The sequence below is a fragment of the Coturnix japonica genome, chromosome 23 (assembly GCF_054131305.1).
Source record: "Coturnix japonica strain WE chromosome 23, WE-NBRP24, whole genome shotgun sequence".
Lineage (NCBI taxonomy): Eukaryota > Metazoa > Chordata > Aves > Galliformes > Phasianidae > Coturnix > Coturnix japonica.
This window is the reverse complement of record NC_140685.1, coordinates 1,475,500-1,494,438: the sequence shown is the minus strand read 5'-3', so window position 1 is coordinate 1,494,438 and position 18,939 is coordinate 1,475,500. Positions and strand designations below refer to the sequence as shown.

General features: G+C 47.0%; 1 protein-coding gene across 12 annotated transcripts in view; it reads right to left on the bottom strand.

Moving 5' to 3' along the window:
• MAP2K4 (mitogen-activated protein kinase kinase 4) overlaps positions 1–18,939 on the bottom strand; it is a 75,486-nt gene that overhangs the window by 3,522 nt on the left and 53,025 nt on the right. For all 12 annotated transcript variants that reach the window (XM_015879998.3, XM_085522714.1, XM_015880001.3 and 9 more), the window contains 6 exons: positions 14,418–14,537; positions 13,127–13,178; positions 12,602–12,729; positions 2,865–2,942; positions 1,736–1,884; positions 142–187 (listed from right to left, as the gene is read on the bottom strand). In XM_015879998.3, the coding sequence (XP_015735484.1) occupies positions 142–187; positions 1,736–1,884; positions 2,865–2,942; positions 12,602–12,729; positions 13,127–13,178; positions 14,418–14,537 (573 nt within the window). The remainder of the gene's footprint in view (positions 1–141; positions 188–1,735; positions 1,885–2,864; positions 2,943–12,601; positions 12,730–13,126; positions 13,179–14,417; positions 14,538–18,939) is intronic.

The following is an 18,939-nucleotide window of genomic DNA, read 5'->3' as shown; positions in this document are numbered from 1 at the left end:
TGACAGGGTGACAAGGAGGTAGTGCTTTCCTTCAGGCTGCAGAGCTGAATGCTCTGCTTCCATCAGCCTGGAAGACACAGCCCTGCTCCATGCTGTGCACAGCCACAGCAGCTGGGCTCAGCAGGCATGCTCTGCACTCACCAGAAGCTCTTTGTACTTTGGCCTTTTGGACTCGTCCTTTGTAAGGCTAAAGAAAGCAGAAAGACAATTAGGAAAAGGTAGGGCTGAGGAAATGGTTACAGACATTAAAAGTACATTTTACAGCATTTTACAGCACGAGACACTGAATCTACTGCTGTCATGGAGGAACTCAGAGCATTGCAAACCATTCAAGTCCAGGAATGTGGTTTCCTCTGAAAGTCACCCTTTCCAAGCTTTGAGTAATCGCCAAACTCCCTCTCCACACAGGACCAGGTGCTAGCGTGAGCACAGACCCCATAGTGATCAACAAACCCCACTAAGGATGGGCCTAAGAGAGCTGCAAGCTAAATTACATCATCCCCCCAGGGCAGTGAGCAGCCAGAGTTCTGACAACATTCTTAGTCATGGGGTTGAATTTTGGGTGGTCCTGCATGGAACAAAGAGCTGGACTCGATGATCCTAATGGCTCCTTCCAACCCGGCACATCCAGGGATCCCACAGTTCTACACTGCAGCCTTGCCATGTGGCTGCCATCTCCCCAGCATGGGGACAGCTCGCTGGCTGCTGGCCTGCAGCACAGGGCATAGCTGGGCTGTGGTGGGACAGCAGGAGGCAGCAAAGGCCACCAAAGGCCCCACAGCACTTGGGACACAGACACAGTGCTCCCTGTTGCTCCCTCAATTTTCTAACATTAGCAGAAATGGCCTTATCTCGCAGATCTATCACAACCAGCAGACAGCAACACTGCACTTCCATCATTTTTCCTGAGATTATGAAATGCGCATCCCTGGCTCAGAATGTCCATCACCTACATAGACCCAGAACAGAAAGGCCCTGAAGGGGCACGCAGGTCACGCTGATCTGTGCATTTCACTGCTATGTTAACAAAATTACTTTGATGACCTTTCACATTTTGATGGGAAAGTACTTAGAAAATTCACTCTCAGCCTTTAGCCTAAGCAGGACCATGCACAGGTGGCAGGCAGACTGCTGGAGACTTCTGCACAAGCTCTGCAAACACCCCATCCAAAGCTGACCAAACTGCACAGGCCCTTACACCTCATAGAAGCACACAGGACATGAAATCAATAACCCAGCAAGCCACCTGCTGCTGGTCCTGAGAGCCAGCTGAGCAGAACCGTATACAATCAAGCAGGAAGGCTCCTGGCTTGGCTATGTAAAAGGCAGGACTAGAATAGATCCTCAGCTCAACCACAAGACAATACTACCAGGTGCCTCAGGCTTCTTCCTGAAGAAGGCAAGGCAATTGCAGGTCTGTTCCAAGGCTGTACAGTAATTAATAAACAGGCTGCACAAGCCAAGCAAATCTCCCACCACAGGTCTTGTGACTCTCAGTCATTTTCTCCTTATTTGTTCCCTGAAGAGCAGCTCCCAGAAGTCTGGGGTCCTTCAGACTTCATTCAGATAAAAGACTTAAAAACCTCTCATCATCTTCCAAAGAAGAGAAATGTGAGAAGTCCTCAACCTCGTGTTGGTGCAGGAACATGGAACTAAGTGTTGGCACGTGACTTGACAAATAATTTGCAACGACTAAAAAATCCAACTCCAAGTGCTTTGAGTAGGTAACACTTACCACAAGTTGACGAAGTTGATGAAACTTGGGGAGAATTCCCTTTCCTCTGAGTTACTCAGCTGTGGTGGGTCTCCTTTTACTACTTGTGTCAACTGGTCAAACACACTGTTCCATTTGGGGTAGGGGAATCGCCCTGTGGCCAGCTCATACTGCAAGATGAAAGCAACAGGAGATAGGTTACACGATGCCAAGTTCTTTCAGGGTAACAAAATCTCTACAATCTTTCAGGATAAAAAATCTCCCTCTTTGGTCCCAAAGGAAAACTAAGATGAGATTCTCCATCCCATCCCCTACAGGCAGTTCAGCTCAGAGGAGGACAAGGAGTTTTGGTACCTACATCAAGTCTGTGTCCTAACTTACCCAGCTAAGATTTAACCCAGACACACTGAACTCTCATGCAGTCAATCTCTCTCTTCTACTGACTAGAAATCAACCGAGGGTCTTTTTAAGATACTTCAAAAGTGGGAAAACAAAATCCTCCAGCCCCTTCCCAGACATTGCAATAACCACAACAGAAAAGGGATACTGAGAAAACAAGCATTTTAAAATGCCTGCCGGGAGGGAAGCCCATTGATAGAAGGAACTGACCCATCGCTTCTGATTTCTCTTCTACTTCACCTCTCTGAGAATGGCAGAACTTCTCAAACAACTGGTGCTTGCATTTTGCAGTGCTGTGGTTAGTTAGAGATAAACTGAGAACCAGGCTTAACTGACAGACTGCACAGCTAGAGTACCCCAGACAGCAGGGCTGTGAGAGGCTCACTCACAAAAGCTGGGTGCCCTTTCTGTACTGCCATGCTCACCATCACTCCTCACATCAGATTTTGAAGACAAAATTCATTTGCAATCCAGCACCTTTTTCCTGCTTATATCTCTGCCTCTGACTACAGCTGCAGCTAAGTATGTCCTCAGGGGTTCAGACAAGCCATCTGCCTTGAACGGATTGATATTCCTTCTGAGTCGGGAGGTGCCCACTTCTATCACAAAATACAAATGCTTCACTGCAGCAGAGCCAGGCTTTGCTTCAAGCATATTTGACACCAACCAGCTCTGTCACACTGCCAAGCGCACTACGGATACCCAGCAGGGATCTGCCATGCAGCAGAAGGCCTAAGCCCTGCTCACTCACCAATGTAATCCCCAAGCTCCAGACGTCTGAGCGGACATCATAGCCTTGCCTGGATGCACTGGGATCTATCCTTTCCGGCTGAAACAGAAACAAGTACCATTCAAATGCTGCACCATACAGGACAGAATGAGACACATCTGCAAACTTGGAAAAAATAAGTTTATCCCATCAAGATGACATTCAACCCCAACAGAGAAACATCCAATGTCCCTGGAGGTGTTCCAGAACTGCAAAGATGTGGCACCGAGGAACGTGGTTTGGTTGGCGTTGTGGTGATTGTTGGTGGCTGGATGTGGTGATCTCAGGGGTCTTTTCCAACCATAACGACTTTATGATTCTCTGATGTCTTCATGTTACCAGATCTTCAGATACCCAGAAGAACTTCCCTCAGAAAATGGCAGCAAGTTGGATATGGGTGATCTGCACCCCAGAGTGACATGTCCAGGGAGCAGGACTACCTTTATGCTTTGCATGTCATCTCTATGAGAATGCCTCTTTTATAAGACCATCTAGTCTAACCATCAACCCACCCCCACCAGGCCCACCAGACCAATTATGGGCTTCCTAAATAAACATGGGGCTTGGTGGGTTAACAGGTAGTGGCAGCAAGAAGGGAAAACACAATCCAATATTCTCTCATGGTTTCAAGATGCTGGAACGGTCTTCTTGGATGGATCAAACAATAAAGAAGAAAATGGCTTAATGGGCAATATTAGTGGTAGGAGGACAGCTGGACCAGATGATCTTAGAGGTCTTATCCTACTTTTATGATTCTGTGATTCTATTATTCTTTCCTGCTCTCACAGGTCTGTATGCTGCCTTGTTTTTTTACACTCCAGTTATGATTTCCATTTGTTTTAACCTCATGTATTAGATTTTCCCATTGATGGGGCACTGCTGGATGGATTTTTCAATAACCCTGGTGGAAGTGAGCATAAAATAATAAAACTGGTAAAATTAAATTCTCTTAGATCTATTTTCAGTTCTTCATGTACTCACCTGGAAGTCCAGTCAAAATCAATCACATTTGCACTATACATAAACCCATGCTTCTGGTTACTCCAGAATTCTATCCTGCCTGGATAAGTGCAGTCTTTTCATATTGGCTTCCCCATTTAAACAGACCACTAAATCAGCTGATAAGGAATTAATAGCTAACATATAAACCCTTCCTTTTACAGACAGAAAACAAAAATATTAAGACAATTTATCCAACATTTTGAACCTGAGACAGCAAGGAAAACATCCCAAAACAGTAGAAAAGGGGGGAGGATTTAAACAGAAAGCGTGCTCTGAGATCCTGCTACTCACTAATTTGAGGGGAAGAAGGATTGATAACCAGTAAGGATTTGGATGCTCCTGGATAGCTCAGGAAGCTACTGGAGATTTCAGCCAGAAGTAAAACATCTCAAGGAGGAGCCAGTGAGTGCACTGGCTCACACTCAGGCTAGAGAACAAGAGGAACTCATACTTCTACTCTCCTCAGAAGTAATAGGTCCAACCAGTCCGAAGTGCTCACAGCGTATTTCCATCAGCAGTCCACAATGGAAATGGAAAATGCCAGCATGACAGAGGATAGAAGAATGTGGCACCAACAACAAGCAATACAGAACCTTCTGCCACGGGAAGAGTTTCTGGTGTCTCTCCCGTACATCTCTCACGGACAGTGCTGTGCCTATCCTGTCCATTCTCAATATCATGCTGTAGCTGCAACACCCCCCACAGCCTTGTCTGCCCACAGCTCCCACACAGCTCTGGCAGGCCTGGTATCAGTAGACACACAAGAACAGCCTGACTCCATCAGGTATGAGCAACCAAGTCCCAGCCCAATGGCACGCCATGGTACAGCCCTGCTGGGACTGTGGCCCCATGACACCACTGCTTTCTCTCTATGCAAAGCTCTCACTACCTCTATCCCTTCTGCCAGACCCTGGGGGCATCCTGCTGCTTTCTGGGTTCCAGGAGCAGGCAGGGAGACAGGCTGTCAAGAAAATGATCTCTGAGGTCCCTTCCAGCCTGAGCCATTCCATGACTCTGTTCTACGATCCTCTAAGTCTGAAGCACCCACACAGGGGCAGCCTGCTACCATGACCACACAGAGCATGACAGAGCAGCAGGGACTTGGCTCTACACAGCCATGGCACAGCTAAAGGCAAAGTACAATGGACCAAAATAAATCCCCTGTAAATACAGAGCAAAAAATCCTGGGAATTTTCCATGTAGAGGACATGGGAACACTTAGCACCAGTGTGTCACACTCAGGGACCTGGGATGAGAACTGCAGTCAAACCCCATCTCTTGCTGGATGTCTTTCTAATGCCAACTGCAAGCAAGGGACAGAGATCAGCCCCTGGATGTGCTGCTGACTGTGTGAAGAGGCAGGACATGAATGCACCACAGGAAAAGCCTGACACAGGGCTTCCCTCAACTTAGTGCTTGCATGGCACTAAACTGTACTTAGTACATCCCTACTTCCTACTTAAACCAATGCATTCCTAAAGTAAAAGACAATAAAAAGGTTGCAAGGAGTGAAGAACTACCAAAAAGCAATCTGTGCAATCTAAAGCACAGAACAGAACTGACAGGATATAAACGCTCCCTGCCCTTCCACCACAGAAACAGACGGATGTGAGCTGAAGCTGCCAGCCTCCACAGCAGCCCACCTCCCCCCACACACAGCAGCACGCCATGAGAAACACTGGATGTGAACCCCAGGGACTGCTCTGCCTTTGGTGGATGATGGGAGAAGGTAAAGCCCTCCACATCTGGAGGCTGAATTGTGCAGGCTGTCAGAGCTGTCTGTGCCAAACTCTGCTGCACAGCACACAGTGAGCTACAAGCCAGGCAGCCGGAGCTAATAGACCTCCACAGTTCCAACAGCAATTGGATATGAGTCTTGCATTCAAGAGACAGCTCCCCAGCACACTCTTCTGCTGCTTTGTTAACCAACAGATCAACTATGTATGTGTTTAGGCAGCACTCCAGGCAGAAGTGCTGTTTTCCCAGCGGTGATAACCCCATTAGCACGGCTTTCTCACTGTCAGGGCTGTGCCCTGTGAGGGCTCAGTGCTCACAGGGAACCGTGTGTCACCATGCAGAGCCACAGGGCAGCAGCTCTGAACGGCCGCCCGCAGGGCTGTGCAATAGCAATGGAAACCATCTTTAGGACCATAAATAAACAGTTTGGGAAATTCTTCTGCTGTTCAGTAAAGGAAAATGCTGCCACTCCCTTTTCACGTTGCTGTGTTTCTCGAGAATATCCCTGCGGCAAAGAGCAATTTGTTCCTCCTTCAGGGCTCTCCCTGCATGGGCCTCACACAACCAGAGTCGGAGCGATGGCCATTCTCAGTGAGAGCCTGGGCAGGCAGGGAAGCAGTGCACAGAGCAGGGCAGCAAGTTGCACTGACCACTGGATCTCCTCACAGGAGCATGAGGGCTCACAGAAGGTGACCTCGGTGCTGCACAAGCCTTGCACTGAGAACACAAATGTGAGTCATCCACATAAGCAATGAGATAATTCAACCCAATTTTTCTCAGGTTATACCCCTCCCGCCCAGTGCCAGGTGACTGATGAAAAAGTGATGAACCCTTGGTTTTCTCCGGTCTGTATCACAGAGCCAATCACTACAGGGATCACAGAGTCATAGAATGGCTTTGTTTGCAAGAGACCTTAAAGATCACCTACTTCCAACACCCAGCCACGGGCAGGGTTGTCAGCCACCAGCTCAAGCTGCCCAGGATCCCACCCGACTTGGCTTTGAGGGATGGGATGGGATGGATGTGCCTCACCGCCCTGCAGGACCTGCAGTATCCCACACAGCAGCCCATCCTGGCTGCAGGAGGAGATTATGCTCCTCAGCCAGAGTGTGACATAGCAGAGCAAAGGCAAAATGGTGTGATGGGTGGAACAACTGGGAGGGAAGCAGAGAACACAAATTATTCTTTCTTGCTGGGGGTCATAAACAAGCAACATCTTCCTGTTTCTCCATTTATTATCTCTAGGATAGAAGGAGAAGCACTGGTTTCTGTGTAAGCCTTTTCTACACCTACGGATGAAAAACACTTTATAGGAGGTAACAGCTCTATTGCTTCAAAGATTGAAGACAAAATATTCATCCATGCTTTAACTTTTTAATTCAGATACTCCTTCCCAAATCCCCTCTGTTCTTTATTTCCTGTTCCTGCCCTCTCCCAGATCAGTCTCGAAGCCTGTGGCTGCACAGAGATTATCAGCAGAGATGGTGTTTCTAGAGAATGGCCTTTCCTCCCCTCCTACTTCCTTTACGTATTTACTCTGAGAGAACGTTTCATTCCAAAACTTATCCAGCAGCATTTTCCAGGTGGAGACGCTGGTTTCCAATTGCATGGGATCGCCAGCTCCTGCCAATGGCATTTCTAACAGAGTTCCGCAGTCTCAGTAGCAGGAAGATCCCAGGACAGAGGACAGGTAACCAGGGGACTCACTGGGCAGGGAAAGATTGGGAGGAAGGTTTATGAAGTCAAAGGGATCCAATTGGGGTTGACACTGTATATCCTTTGTGACCTTCATCACCTTAAGGTAAATGTGTTCTGCATCACCTGGACTGTGATTAAAGAAGCATCAATAATTTGCACTAGCAAAAAGCTTAATGGAGCATGTTCACGAGTTTAACTTCCTTATGTTCTAAGGAAGACCTACTCAGTGCAAAGGATGGCATTTACAGTGGGACCTCAAAGGTGCCTTGCGTTGGTCTACAGCTAAAATCCACCAGAAAACACAAAATTCATGTTGTTTAATTGTGTGTAGTATGAAAATATAGACTGTGTGATATATAAGTGTTCCTGAGGAACAAGTGTGATTTGAGCTGCTTGTTAGCTGGGTTCTGACTGCACGCTGACTCAGCCAAACAGAACAGAAAAAGCAGCGCTCAGGGGTGACAGACAGCAACCTAGAAAAGGACAGGGGGGTGTGAAATCCCAGAGAAGCACCATCACTAACGGTGTGTAGCTGGGCAATGCTCTCCTTACACTCTCCACTGCTGGGGTTCAACTTTGGGGTCTATGTTTGTGAAAGGATGCTGAAAACCAGGAGGGAGTACAACATAGCCACAGGACACAACCCAATCTGCCTCAAGGCCATAAAGTGCGCAGTCTCTTAATCCCCTCAAAGAACAGCTTAAGAGGTGACTTCCTTGGTCAGAAAGTACCTGCTGGGGAAAGAAGCTGTGGCAAGGAAAGGACTTCTTAATTCTGCAAAATAGAAACAAGAGGCCACAGTCATCGGTGGCTTCCAAGAAACTTCACTGTGTTATCAGGGCTGAACTCTGGAGAGGCAGCAGTTCTGGAGGGCTGGAAGGTGCTGTTTCAGCACTGCTAAGAAGTAATTTCATCTCAGAACATCACTGATGGCTGCAATTTTGGTATGGATGCTCTTGAAGTCCTTCAAATAATTATGAAAGGCTGAAATGCAGGGAACCCAGTTATGTTTTTCCACAGTATTACTGTGTAACCAGAGCATAAGCTTTCAAAATACACAGGAAAAAAAGGAGTCCGGCAAAAAACAATGCAATGGGAAGATTTCTGATCATTGAGAACTGTTTAATGCAGCAGAAAGTGGAACCAAGAGATGGTGTTTGGAGATGAAGTTACAGCCACTCCTCAAACCCAGGTGAAACCCAGGAATGCTTTTTCAAAGCAGCCTGATGAGCTGTGTATTCGAACTTTCAGACAGCACTGAAAGTCACAGCCACGCAGGGCATTACTGCTCTCAGCAATGGGTCATTGCCACGGTCTTCCTGCAGCAGGATGCCTGCCTGGCCTCAAACACATGAGCAACTGGAGCCAAGCAGCTCAAAGTCAACAACAGCTGCAGAGCTCTGGACCCGGGAGCTGTGTGACCCTTCCCTTCTCCCTTTGCTGCCTCTCCCCACAGCAAAACCTGCCCAGAGGAGCTGTACCTGTACCCCTCTGCAGCATGGACGCACTCAGTGCCGCAGTGCCGCTGCTTGGCACAGGCTCTGCCTTGCGTGATGTAAGGAGCTAAGTTTGGACAGCAGAAGTCCCACGCTGAGCAAACCTCACGGATGATTTTAGCTTATGAATGAGTAAGCAGAGTCATGTTCTCAGCTGAAACCGCTGAAGCATGTGGGTGACATCAGCAGCACACAAGAGGGGAGGACTGTGCTCAGATCTTCAGCATTGCCCGCACAGCACACAGGGATGGTGCTGCATGTCTCACTGCTTCCCTTCAAATCTGTTTTCTCAGTCATGAAATAATGGCTGCGTGCCAAGTTTCAGATTCAAAAGTAAAATAAAAAAAATGAAAAGGAAAAACAGATAAATAAGAAATCCAACACACAGTTCAGATCGGGAGAATCCAAGAGGATTTCAGCTGCAAAATGTCAAACAGCAGGCTGCCTGTTCAGTTACATGAATGACCAATGAAAACCTGGGCACTGGGTCAGGAATGTGAAGCTAAACCCAGGCTTCTGCCCGTGCCACCCCAGCCCCACAGCCCTGCTCCCACACCAGCAGAGACCACAGAGCTGCACAGTGACAGCCCTGCTGCCCGTCTCAGGAATTCCTCCTTTTCTGCACATGGCCAAGCTGTGTGTGAGCTATTTGCAAGTGGGGATGCAGCCCCCTTGTCCACAGAGGTAGCAATGCCACCTCAGCCAAGGAAGTGCAGCACAGGGTGTCTGTGCCTGGCTGCAGCAGGCAGCTCTGGGTAGCCTGTCAGGAGAACCCAAGAGAACCCATTGTAACTCTGTCCCAAGAGAGTTCCCAAAGGAATGGGACAGGGCAGGACACCTGAGCATGGATCCCACATCCATAGCCCAGCTGCTTCCAGCTTGGCCTCACACCACTCCTCTCTGATGCAAAAATTGGGATCCCTTGGGCATTAAGAAGGTGAAAAGATGTTAATGTCGCAGACTGTCACCTTCAGCATGGCAACTGTCCAGCCCAGAAGCTGTGGCAGGAGACAAGGCAGGGACTGATACCTTATCAGTGCCCAGAACCCTGGGCACTGCTGCCCTGGGCACACAGCTGTCAGATCAGACAGGAAGGGCTGACAATGCAGTGCAATGAAGCTGACTGAGTGCTGCTCCACAATGACAGGGCAACCAGGTTCTGCTCCCCCACAGAGACCTGCTCACACTCCTCTTTTGTGCCACCGTTCAGGCTTTGCACCTTCTCAACAAGCCAACTGCAGAAAAATGCCATCTCCTCTCGGGAAGGCCTGTTGTTTTACTGCTGATCCTCAAAATGCTTCTCCATGGCAGCTGGCATGATCACCAGCAAGCATGATCACCAAGCAAAACCTCACCTGGAGCAAATCCACAGTGCTGGCAGAAAAATGGGTCTCAGGAGGGCTCAGCATCATGCTGCCCACAAAAACTGGGGACCGGCCATCGTGGGATGACAGGGGTCTCCAGCCTTTCCTTTCTTTCTTTCAGAGAACACAAGGCATATTTACACCTTATTTCAATGCAATGACCACATAGAAATTCAAAGTCAAAAGCAAAACAACTTCTCCCGAACTGGCAGCTCCAAGGCTGACATGCCGCGTTCTGTGACAGCTCCAATCACTTTGGTTCAAACACAAGGCACTCACTTAGCAGCTGGATGTGGCTCCTGCTGCCCAATACTCCCTGTCAAACTGGAAGACATCCAATGTTATTGTTATCAATGGCTATTTGGGGATCTGGCTCCAGTGAACACAGTGCTATCAGGTTCCTCTGATGGGCAAGTGCTCATGCTACAAGAATTACTGCAAGCAGCAAAGGCCAAGCAGGCAACATGCTCTCATCATCACAGAGCATCGTCCAGCAGCCCTCATCAGACCTACCCAGGCTGAGTGCAGGTACACTGTGGAAGCCCAGCTAGCACCCTTCAACTCTTTCACACTGATGCCAATTATTTACCTTTCCAAGGGAGTGCAACGGGCCCAACTCATTTCCAGGTAAATTCAGCATCAGTACAGCATCAGCCTTTGCTGCCACAGAGGAGCTGGCAGTGGTGTCTGCTGGCTGGGGACATCTCCCTGTTTTCCAGGCTTCCCAGTACATGGGAATGCACATGGACTTGGACAGGAGTCACCGAGTCAGAGAGAAGGGAAGAGGCCAGCAGTCTCCCACACCAGTTGCCAGCTGCTGGCTCATCCCACAAACCATATAACATGCCAAGGCTCTCACAAACCCAAATGGAACATTTTTCTCACTTAAAAATCCAACCCACTCTGGAACTGGTAATAGAAGTGCAAAAAGAACACGGCGCGTTAGGACAGGGAGGGAAATCAAGAAGTGTACTCAGCAAAGACCCAAGGAAATGAAGAAGCACAGCTATTCACAAACACACCAATAATCGTCATGCAGTAATTAAACCAACAGTTTGAGCAAAGCTGGCTGTCTACTCACAGTTTGAAGCAAAAGCAGAAATATGAATTCTCTTAACTTGTAGGGGACAGGGGATGAGCAAGACTTCTATATACAGAACTGATGCATAACTCAGATGATAGGGGAAAGTCAACAGTATTCCTAACTCCACTGAGTACTGTAATCAGAACTGCTGGACAGGGCAGCAAGGTACTGCAGACCCTGCCCCAACTCCATCCCACCCTGAGGCCCTCTGCTTCAGCCCGAAGCATCCCAAACCCCATCAACACAACAGAATGAGCAGCTCCAACTGGTTCCCTTCCCCACAAGGATTTCCAGACACTTGCCAAAAGAGCTCAGAGGGGAAGACATGCCCCTAACTCCCTCCAGAACACCCAGGTCTTTAAACAAAGCACCCCATTTCACCAAGTGAGGTGGTTCTAGAACTTGTACACACTGTTTTACCACAACAGTGATCTCCATAAACAGATTTCATCAATTCCAGCCAGCTCACTTTGCTATCAGGACAGTCGACAGAGAAGTTCAAGTGCTCAGAAACTCAGGCTCTGTATTTTCACAGATCAGAATCAAGGCAAACAGGTTTTCCTGGGACAAATCCATGTGAGAGCCGTTAGCTAAACCAGATGGGAACTATATTTTCAAAGGCAGAGATTATCCTTTTTTTTCTTGAGCCTCAGTAGATAAGATGGCTCAGAAGATACAGAAGATACAGTGTTTTTCAGCATATTGAGGCACAAGGAATTAAAGTGTAATTAGTTCCATTTACACCAGCAAACAAACAGCTCAGTCACAAGCCACTCCTCAAACGCAGGTGAAACCCAGGAATGCTTTTTCAAAGCAGCCTGATGTGCTGATGGCACCAAGCTGAGTGGTGCACTTGAAACAACAGAACGAAGAGATGCCATCCAGAGGGATATGGACAAGCTTGAAAAGTGGACACATGAGAATGTAATGAGGTTTAATAAGGCCAAGTGTAAGGTGTTGCACCTGAGCAGAGGTAGTCCTATGTATGAGTACAGACTGGGAGAAGAACTCATTGAGAGCAGCCCTGTGGAGAACCTGGTGGTCTTGATGGACAAAAAGCTGCACATGAGCCAGCAGTGTGTTCCTGCACCCAGGCAGCCAACAGTACCCTGCACTGCATCAACAGAGGTGTGGCAGTGGGCAGGGAAGGGACTGTCCCCTGTTACTGCAGTTACTAACAATGCTTATTATAGAGCTCAGTATTTTCTGGGAAGGATGTGCTTATCTCACAAGCAGCAAGCTGGCACTTTGGGCAGACTCTCTGAGCCAGGCTTAATGAAAGGGGTCAGGGAGCTGCACAACCCACAGGCACCCAGCACCAAGCTCAGCCCCACTCACCGCCATGTATGGCCGGCACCCTGCATCTCGTGTTTTGGCAATGGAGTCCACAAGCTGTCCGCTAATGCCGAAGTCACAGAGTTTAATATTTCCATTTCTGTCCAGAAGAATATTGGAAGGTTTGATATCTGTAAGGGGAAGAAATTTAAACTGTTAAGTCTCAGCTGGAGGGCTCAATTTCCCAATGAGCAGCAACCAACAGTGACTGCTGCACACAGCCCCCAAGCACAGAGTGCTTGTGGCCACTGAGGGTGCAACTAGCAGTGACAGGAGATGGAGTGAGCCACGCAACGACCATGAAAGCCCACGACAACAGTCCAACCTCTCCTTGGTATAAAAAATGTGGATCAGAGGGGCAAGGAAACAACCACCAACCCCTGAGGTCACACTGCAGAACCTGTACTGCTCCCCATGCTCCCACCTGTGGCAGGGCTTCTGCTATTTACACTGTGATTTGATGCAAAGCTTGCTTCAAATTCTTGCCATTAGTTTTGTAGGCAAGAAGAAGAAAATACATGAACTTACCTCTGTGAATGATTTTCAAGTTTTCTTTTAAGTGGTTTAGTGCTTTCACAGTCTAGGAAAAAATACAAATGAAAAATAAGCAGATATCATGAAATTCCTGTGATTATTCAACTTCTGGAGTTCCAAGAGCAGGGGAGAAAAATATTAAATACAAAAAATGTGTAAATGCTGCAAATGAACTATATGATTAAAATGTTTTCCTCACAATTTTTCCTGCAAACAGAAAATGATATTAAAAGAGGGCAAGTAACTTTGAAAGATCACACTTCAAGAGAGGAAAGCAAGAGATGAAGTTAAGTAATTTCTGACTTAAGTAAGAACTTATTTCCAGCCCTGTGCTGTACCTTTTCTGTAAGAAACAAATGCCCTATTCTGTCTGTGGAGGACTGAGAGTGGATGATCTTCTTGGACCCTGCCAGAATCTCCTGCTCCCAGACTCCAGCCCAGAGCTCTTCAGCTCAGGGCTGGCATGAAATCAAGGGTGATCTGGCAGAACACATCAGGTTGCAGCACAGGTCTTGCTTCAGCCAGTAATTCATTTAGCTGGTCAGTAGTATGATGATGCATCGCATAAGCAGCAGAACAGCCATCAGCCATCGCAGACTGGATTTTCAGTCTTCATTTTCATCATCTTATAATCTAAGAGCATGCAAGCCATCAAGGAAGACTGCTGGCTTCTAAGAAGTGACTGAAGGTGCAGGTAGGCACAGTATTTCACGCTTTCTGGAAAGGGTAAGGATAATGGCTTTCTCTTTCACTTTTTACAGGCCTCACTGAAATAACTCACTTGGCTTGGCCATGACTTTTTCATTGGACCAGAACAACAAACTGAACTATGCACCTGCTGAAAAACCCACCTGCATTTTTAGGAGCCTTTGCCCAATGGACAATGGACCACAGAGGCCCAGACTACCCTGCAGAAACCCAATGGGCCCAACAGAGTTTGGGAGAACTCAGGATACTTTTCAGCACTCCTTCCTCCACAGTCCAAACCCAAAAGCCTGTTTCACAGAGCCAGTGCCTACCCTCTTGTTTAGACAACCAAGGGATCGTTTGGGCAGGGTCAAAGTTACAGACCCCCAAGACCTGATTCTCCACTATGTAATATGTTACAGGAAAACTAGAATATATTCAAGATTCATTATAACAGTGATGCAATATAACAGCAGCAGTTGTACTGCATGCAGACCAAACAGCTTTCTTACACGTTAAGTAAGAGACCTGAATTTTTCAAACTAGCTTCAGAAAAACATGCGCACACACACAAAAAAAAGCTTAACAAAATACTCACAGCTAAAGTGATTTTGCCTAGGATTTCTTCTGGAATAACATCATCTAATACACTATATACATATTTGTAAAACTTATCAAACGAGGTAGACATGAGCTCCATACAGATCCAACAGTCACCCTGGAAAAAAAAAAGAATCTTTGTTACCGTCAAGCTTGAATGAGAAACAAAAACCCAGAGAGCATTACAATATCCCTCAAATCCAATGAAACACATCAACAGCAACGTGCATTTGACAGGAAGGAAGAATTCCATCCTGATTAATTTCAGTCATTCGATCAGCAGCAAGCCTGAAACAGTCATAGAGAATAATGGAGAAATCGCCCCTATTATCTACTTCCCCTCACTCCATTTATCAGCAGAGAAATCTAATTGACAAGATCAGACTCGACACTGAATATTAGCTGCCTGAGAATAGATGAAGTGATGCCTCAAAAACCGTCTGGCTCTCAAGGAGGCTGATGGCACAGTAAGACACAGCCATGCGTGCTAAGACTACAAAAATGCCCTGCAGTTTATGTCAGCTCTGCATAGGCCAGAGCACATTTCATTTGGAGATATAACCTAAGCAGGAGAAAATGAAATCCAGGAGGACAGGGAGTTTTGCTAACTTGCATTTAACAGTTAATTTAAATGCAGAAAACTGTTAAGGCACATCTCTGCTAAATGAAAAGGGCAGTGGGACACTGGCACAGGTTGCCCAGAGAGGTGGAGGATGGCAGCCAAGCTCAGGCTGGACAGGGCTCTGAGCACCTCATCAAGCTCTGTGTGTCCCTCCTCACTGCAGAAGAGTTGGACCAGATGATCTTTGTGGGGTATGATTCTATGAAAAACCAAACCCAATAATTAGAGAGCAGCATGTCTTCTTACCAAGCTCTCTCCTAAGATCTGTGAATCAGTGTATTCATGATGGGGATGAGAAATGGATATCCACAAAGAATTATGTATGGAAGAATTTCATCTCTTGTTGCAGTATGCATGACGATATACAGCTTAGCTATGGATTGATCTTATAATAACAAATAGAGGAGAAGCCTCCTGAAGTAATTATACCCAATCAGACAAAAAAACAGACACACATAAAACACGTGGAAATGAAATGAGAAAAAAGGACCAAGAGCATAAAAATGCCGGCAATCCTGCAAAGCCCCACACTCCTATTTGGTGCACTCCAAGTCAATTCTGGTTTGAAGCAGCCTCCTGGTCCTCATCTCAGCCAGGAACAATTCTCAGGTTCTACTGAGAGGACTAAAAAAGCACGACAAGCCACAGGTTTTAAGGACAAAAAGGGGTTTTGCATCCACTCAGAATGACCTCCTGTGCAAAACAGGCCAAGAAATGGCATCCACCCATCTCCAGACGATGTGCTTGGTGTAGTGGGAACACAAAAGGCCTGCAAAGGGGCCAGTGGGAACAAAAGGGGACAGTTTCAGTGGTGTAAAACATCCTTCATCCACACACTGGTATCAGCTCATGTCTCCCACATGAGGGAAAGGACTGCGACAGGCCTGAGCCCAGAGAACACACATTTCACCTGAAACAAAGCATAAGGCACTGATCAAAAAGGCACTTTTCTGAAGGCAGAAGCTGGGACACCACTAAGAGGCAACAGAGGGAAGAGAACACAGCCGTTCCAAGTGATTGACACAAGGCAGTTGTGGAGAGAGACATGGAGAAAGGAGAGCTAAGGATGCTGGAGAAGGGTTGGTTATGGATGGATTGGGCTGAGGACCTGATCTGAAATGAATTTCTGTTACGTATGCATTGGCAACAACTGCAAAGTGGAGTCATAGCACTTCTGTAACACCAAGAGTGGCTCAGAGAAAGTAATGTGGATGCAGTGTTAGTGGTGCATGTGAAACTGGAACCATATCAGACCCTTAGCAACTATCCACCTTGGAAGCAAACAAGGACACACAGTTATGTCCAACTGCACTAGTATATGAGTGCCCAGGTTACAGGGCTGCTGCTTATACAGGAAAAGCCAATTTATGTGGAACAACAGAAAACCTTATCAGAGCTGTTACTGTAACAAAAGCTTCACAATGTACCTTGTATGTCTGCAGGGTTGTAGTGCACATTACTGAATACTCAAACATGTTTGTGTTTCACCACAACATTCAAACTGATTGTGATCAAAAGCAACAAAGGAGAAGAAAAGTCAAGACATGGTTTACGCCATCCCCTGAAATATATGCCGTATAGAAACCCCGGATGTGGATATTTATTGATCTGGTGGTATAAAAGTCTACCTGATCAACATGAATTCACATCAGCAAGATTAGAGGAGAAAGACAAGAGAGCGTTTCAATTATGCAGCATCTTAAAGGCTGGTGGTAAGAGTCGAAGTCCTGCAGGTTCTCCTCTCTTCCTGGAAACTGACAGAACCCACCTACAAGCAGAGCTGAAAAACCTTACTGAGAAAAAAGCAGTGCCCTTCTTGTAGGCATGTCAAAAAATGTCCTTCACTACAATGGTCCATGACATACACTAAGACCGTGTCTTTACCAGCACTTCTGAATTCTGTGTTCTTAGTTGCCAGCCCACAGTCAAATACAATATAGAGATGCCACTGAGCTGGAAAGCAGTTTGTCTGGAAAAGGACTTGGAGGTCCTGTTAGACAAGATAAACATGAACCAGCCACAGAGAAGGTTGGTGGTATCCTGGGTTGCCTTAGGCCAAGTACTGCTGGGAGCTTGAGATGATGATTCCTCCTCCCCTCTGCTCAGCTCTGGTGAATCCACACCTGGAGTGCTCGGTCCAGCTCTGGGCTCCGAACAAGAGACAGGTAGCCATGGGAGGGTCCAACCAAGGGCAAAAAGATGACAAAGGGTGAGCTCAACCTGGGGAAAAGAAGGCTCAGGGGGATCTCATCAATGTCTATAAATATCCGAAAGAATAGCGCAGAGAGGAAGGAGCCAGGCTCTTCCCCAGTGCCAGGACACAGGGCACTGGGCACAATCCATAACACAGGAGGCTCCCTAAGAACACAATCTGGAAACACATTCGACTATGCAAAGTGCCTGAGCACTATTACAGGTTGCACAGAGAGGTTGTGGAACCTCCAATACCAAAAGCCGCCTAGACATGGTCCTGGACCACCTGCACTGGGTTGGCCCTGCTTAAGCAGGGCGCATAGACATAACGGCCTCCAGAGGTCCCCCCCAGCCTCAACCAGTCTATGATCCTGCAGTACTTACACTGCAGTTTTACCAAGCTAGTGTTCCTCTATGCAAGTTACATCTATACTAAAACACTACTTTCAGGTTGGGAAAAAGCAACTACTGAGATGTGGTGGGTGTTCCATCCTTGGAGACTTTCAAGGTGAGGCTGGATAAGGCCAGGGCAACCTGATCTAGCTGTGCATGTCCCTGTGCATTGCGGACAAGCAGAACTGGATGGCCTTTAGAGCTCCCTTTCAACCCTAAGGATTCTATGATTCTACTTCAATAAACTAATGTGTACTATGAAAGTACTTCCCAGGACACTGTAGGTGCACTCAATCCCATCCCTTCTGGGTGACTCAATATGGGCAGACATCAACAGTGAAGGCAACAAAGACCTTGTATCAAATGATCAAGGATACTTCAACAACTTAATCAACACCAGCGCTATGCTGCTGTCATGGTCATACTACTAACTCTTCCCTCATATCAGATTTAGGTCCCACAGTCAGCTTTATGGCTTCCTGGGCTTATTTTAAAACTTGTAATTAATTTACTGAGTCTGTTGATTTAAACTTGATTTGGCTACATTTATAGTGTGTAGAAGTTGCTGCTGATATCCCAAGTTAGACAAGGCTTTTTTCCTTTTCCGCTCTTGATAAGGAAAGCAATAGGAACATTGACCTTAAAAGAGCAGTTAGTATGGTTGGGATATAGGAACAATCTCAAACTAGGTCAGCTGCAAAGCTTGCAGCACACACACAAGAAACGACAACTGCTTTTCTCAAAGATCATCATCTCCCATCTGGCAAATATTGTTTCGAGAGGGAACAAGTGACCCTGGTAACCAGACCTTCTGCAATGTGCCGTCTATCAGGACTGATGTGGAAAGCTCTGTTTGCTCTGTAAATCAGAAGTCAATGGTCTTACTGGGGAAACATGGGAAAGCCAGCTGACTTCATCAGGCTCTCAATCTCCTACAGCGAGGAACAACAGCATAACCACCCCTCCTGTGCTTCTCTTCCTGATTCTCCTCATTCTTCACGCTTTACTAGAAACAACCTTCTCTCTTAAGAAGTCAAGCTGTGGACGTCAAAGCCATCTCAACTTCCACTCACGCAGAAGTCTGCAGTCAGAAATGCTTCCTGTTCTCGAAAAAAGGGTGAAACTTTTTAACCTGGGATCTTTGCAGAAGCAGCAGAGCATCCTGGTCAACAGCTGCCTCAATAGAATGAAGCACACTGTACCACCATGGGTATGTGGGGGATGTGATGTGGTGACATCAAGGTCACAACCTCACGGCTCTGGCAAGAGACTCCAGCACAGGCACCACCTGATGTCAGCACAATGAAGTCTC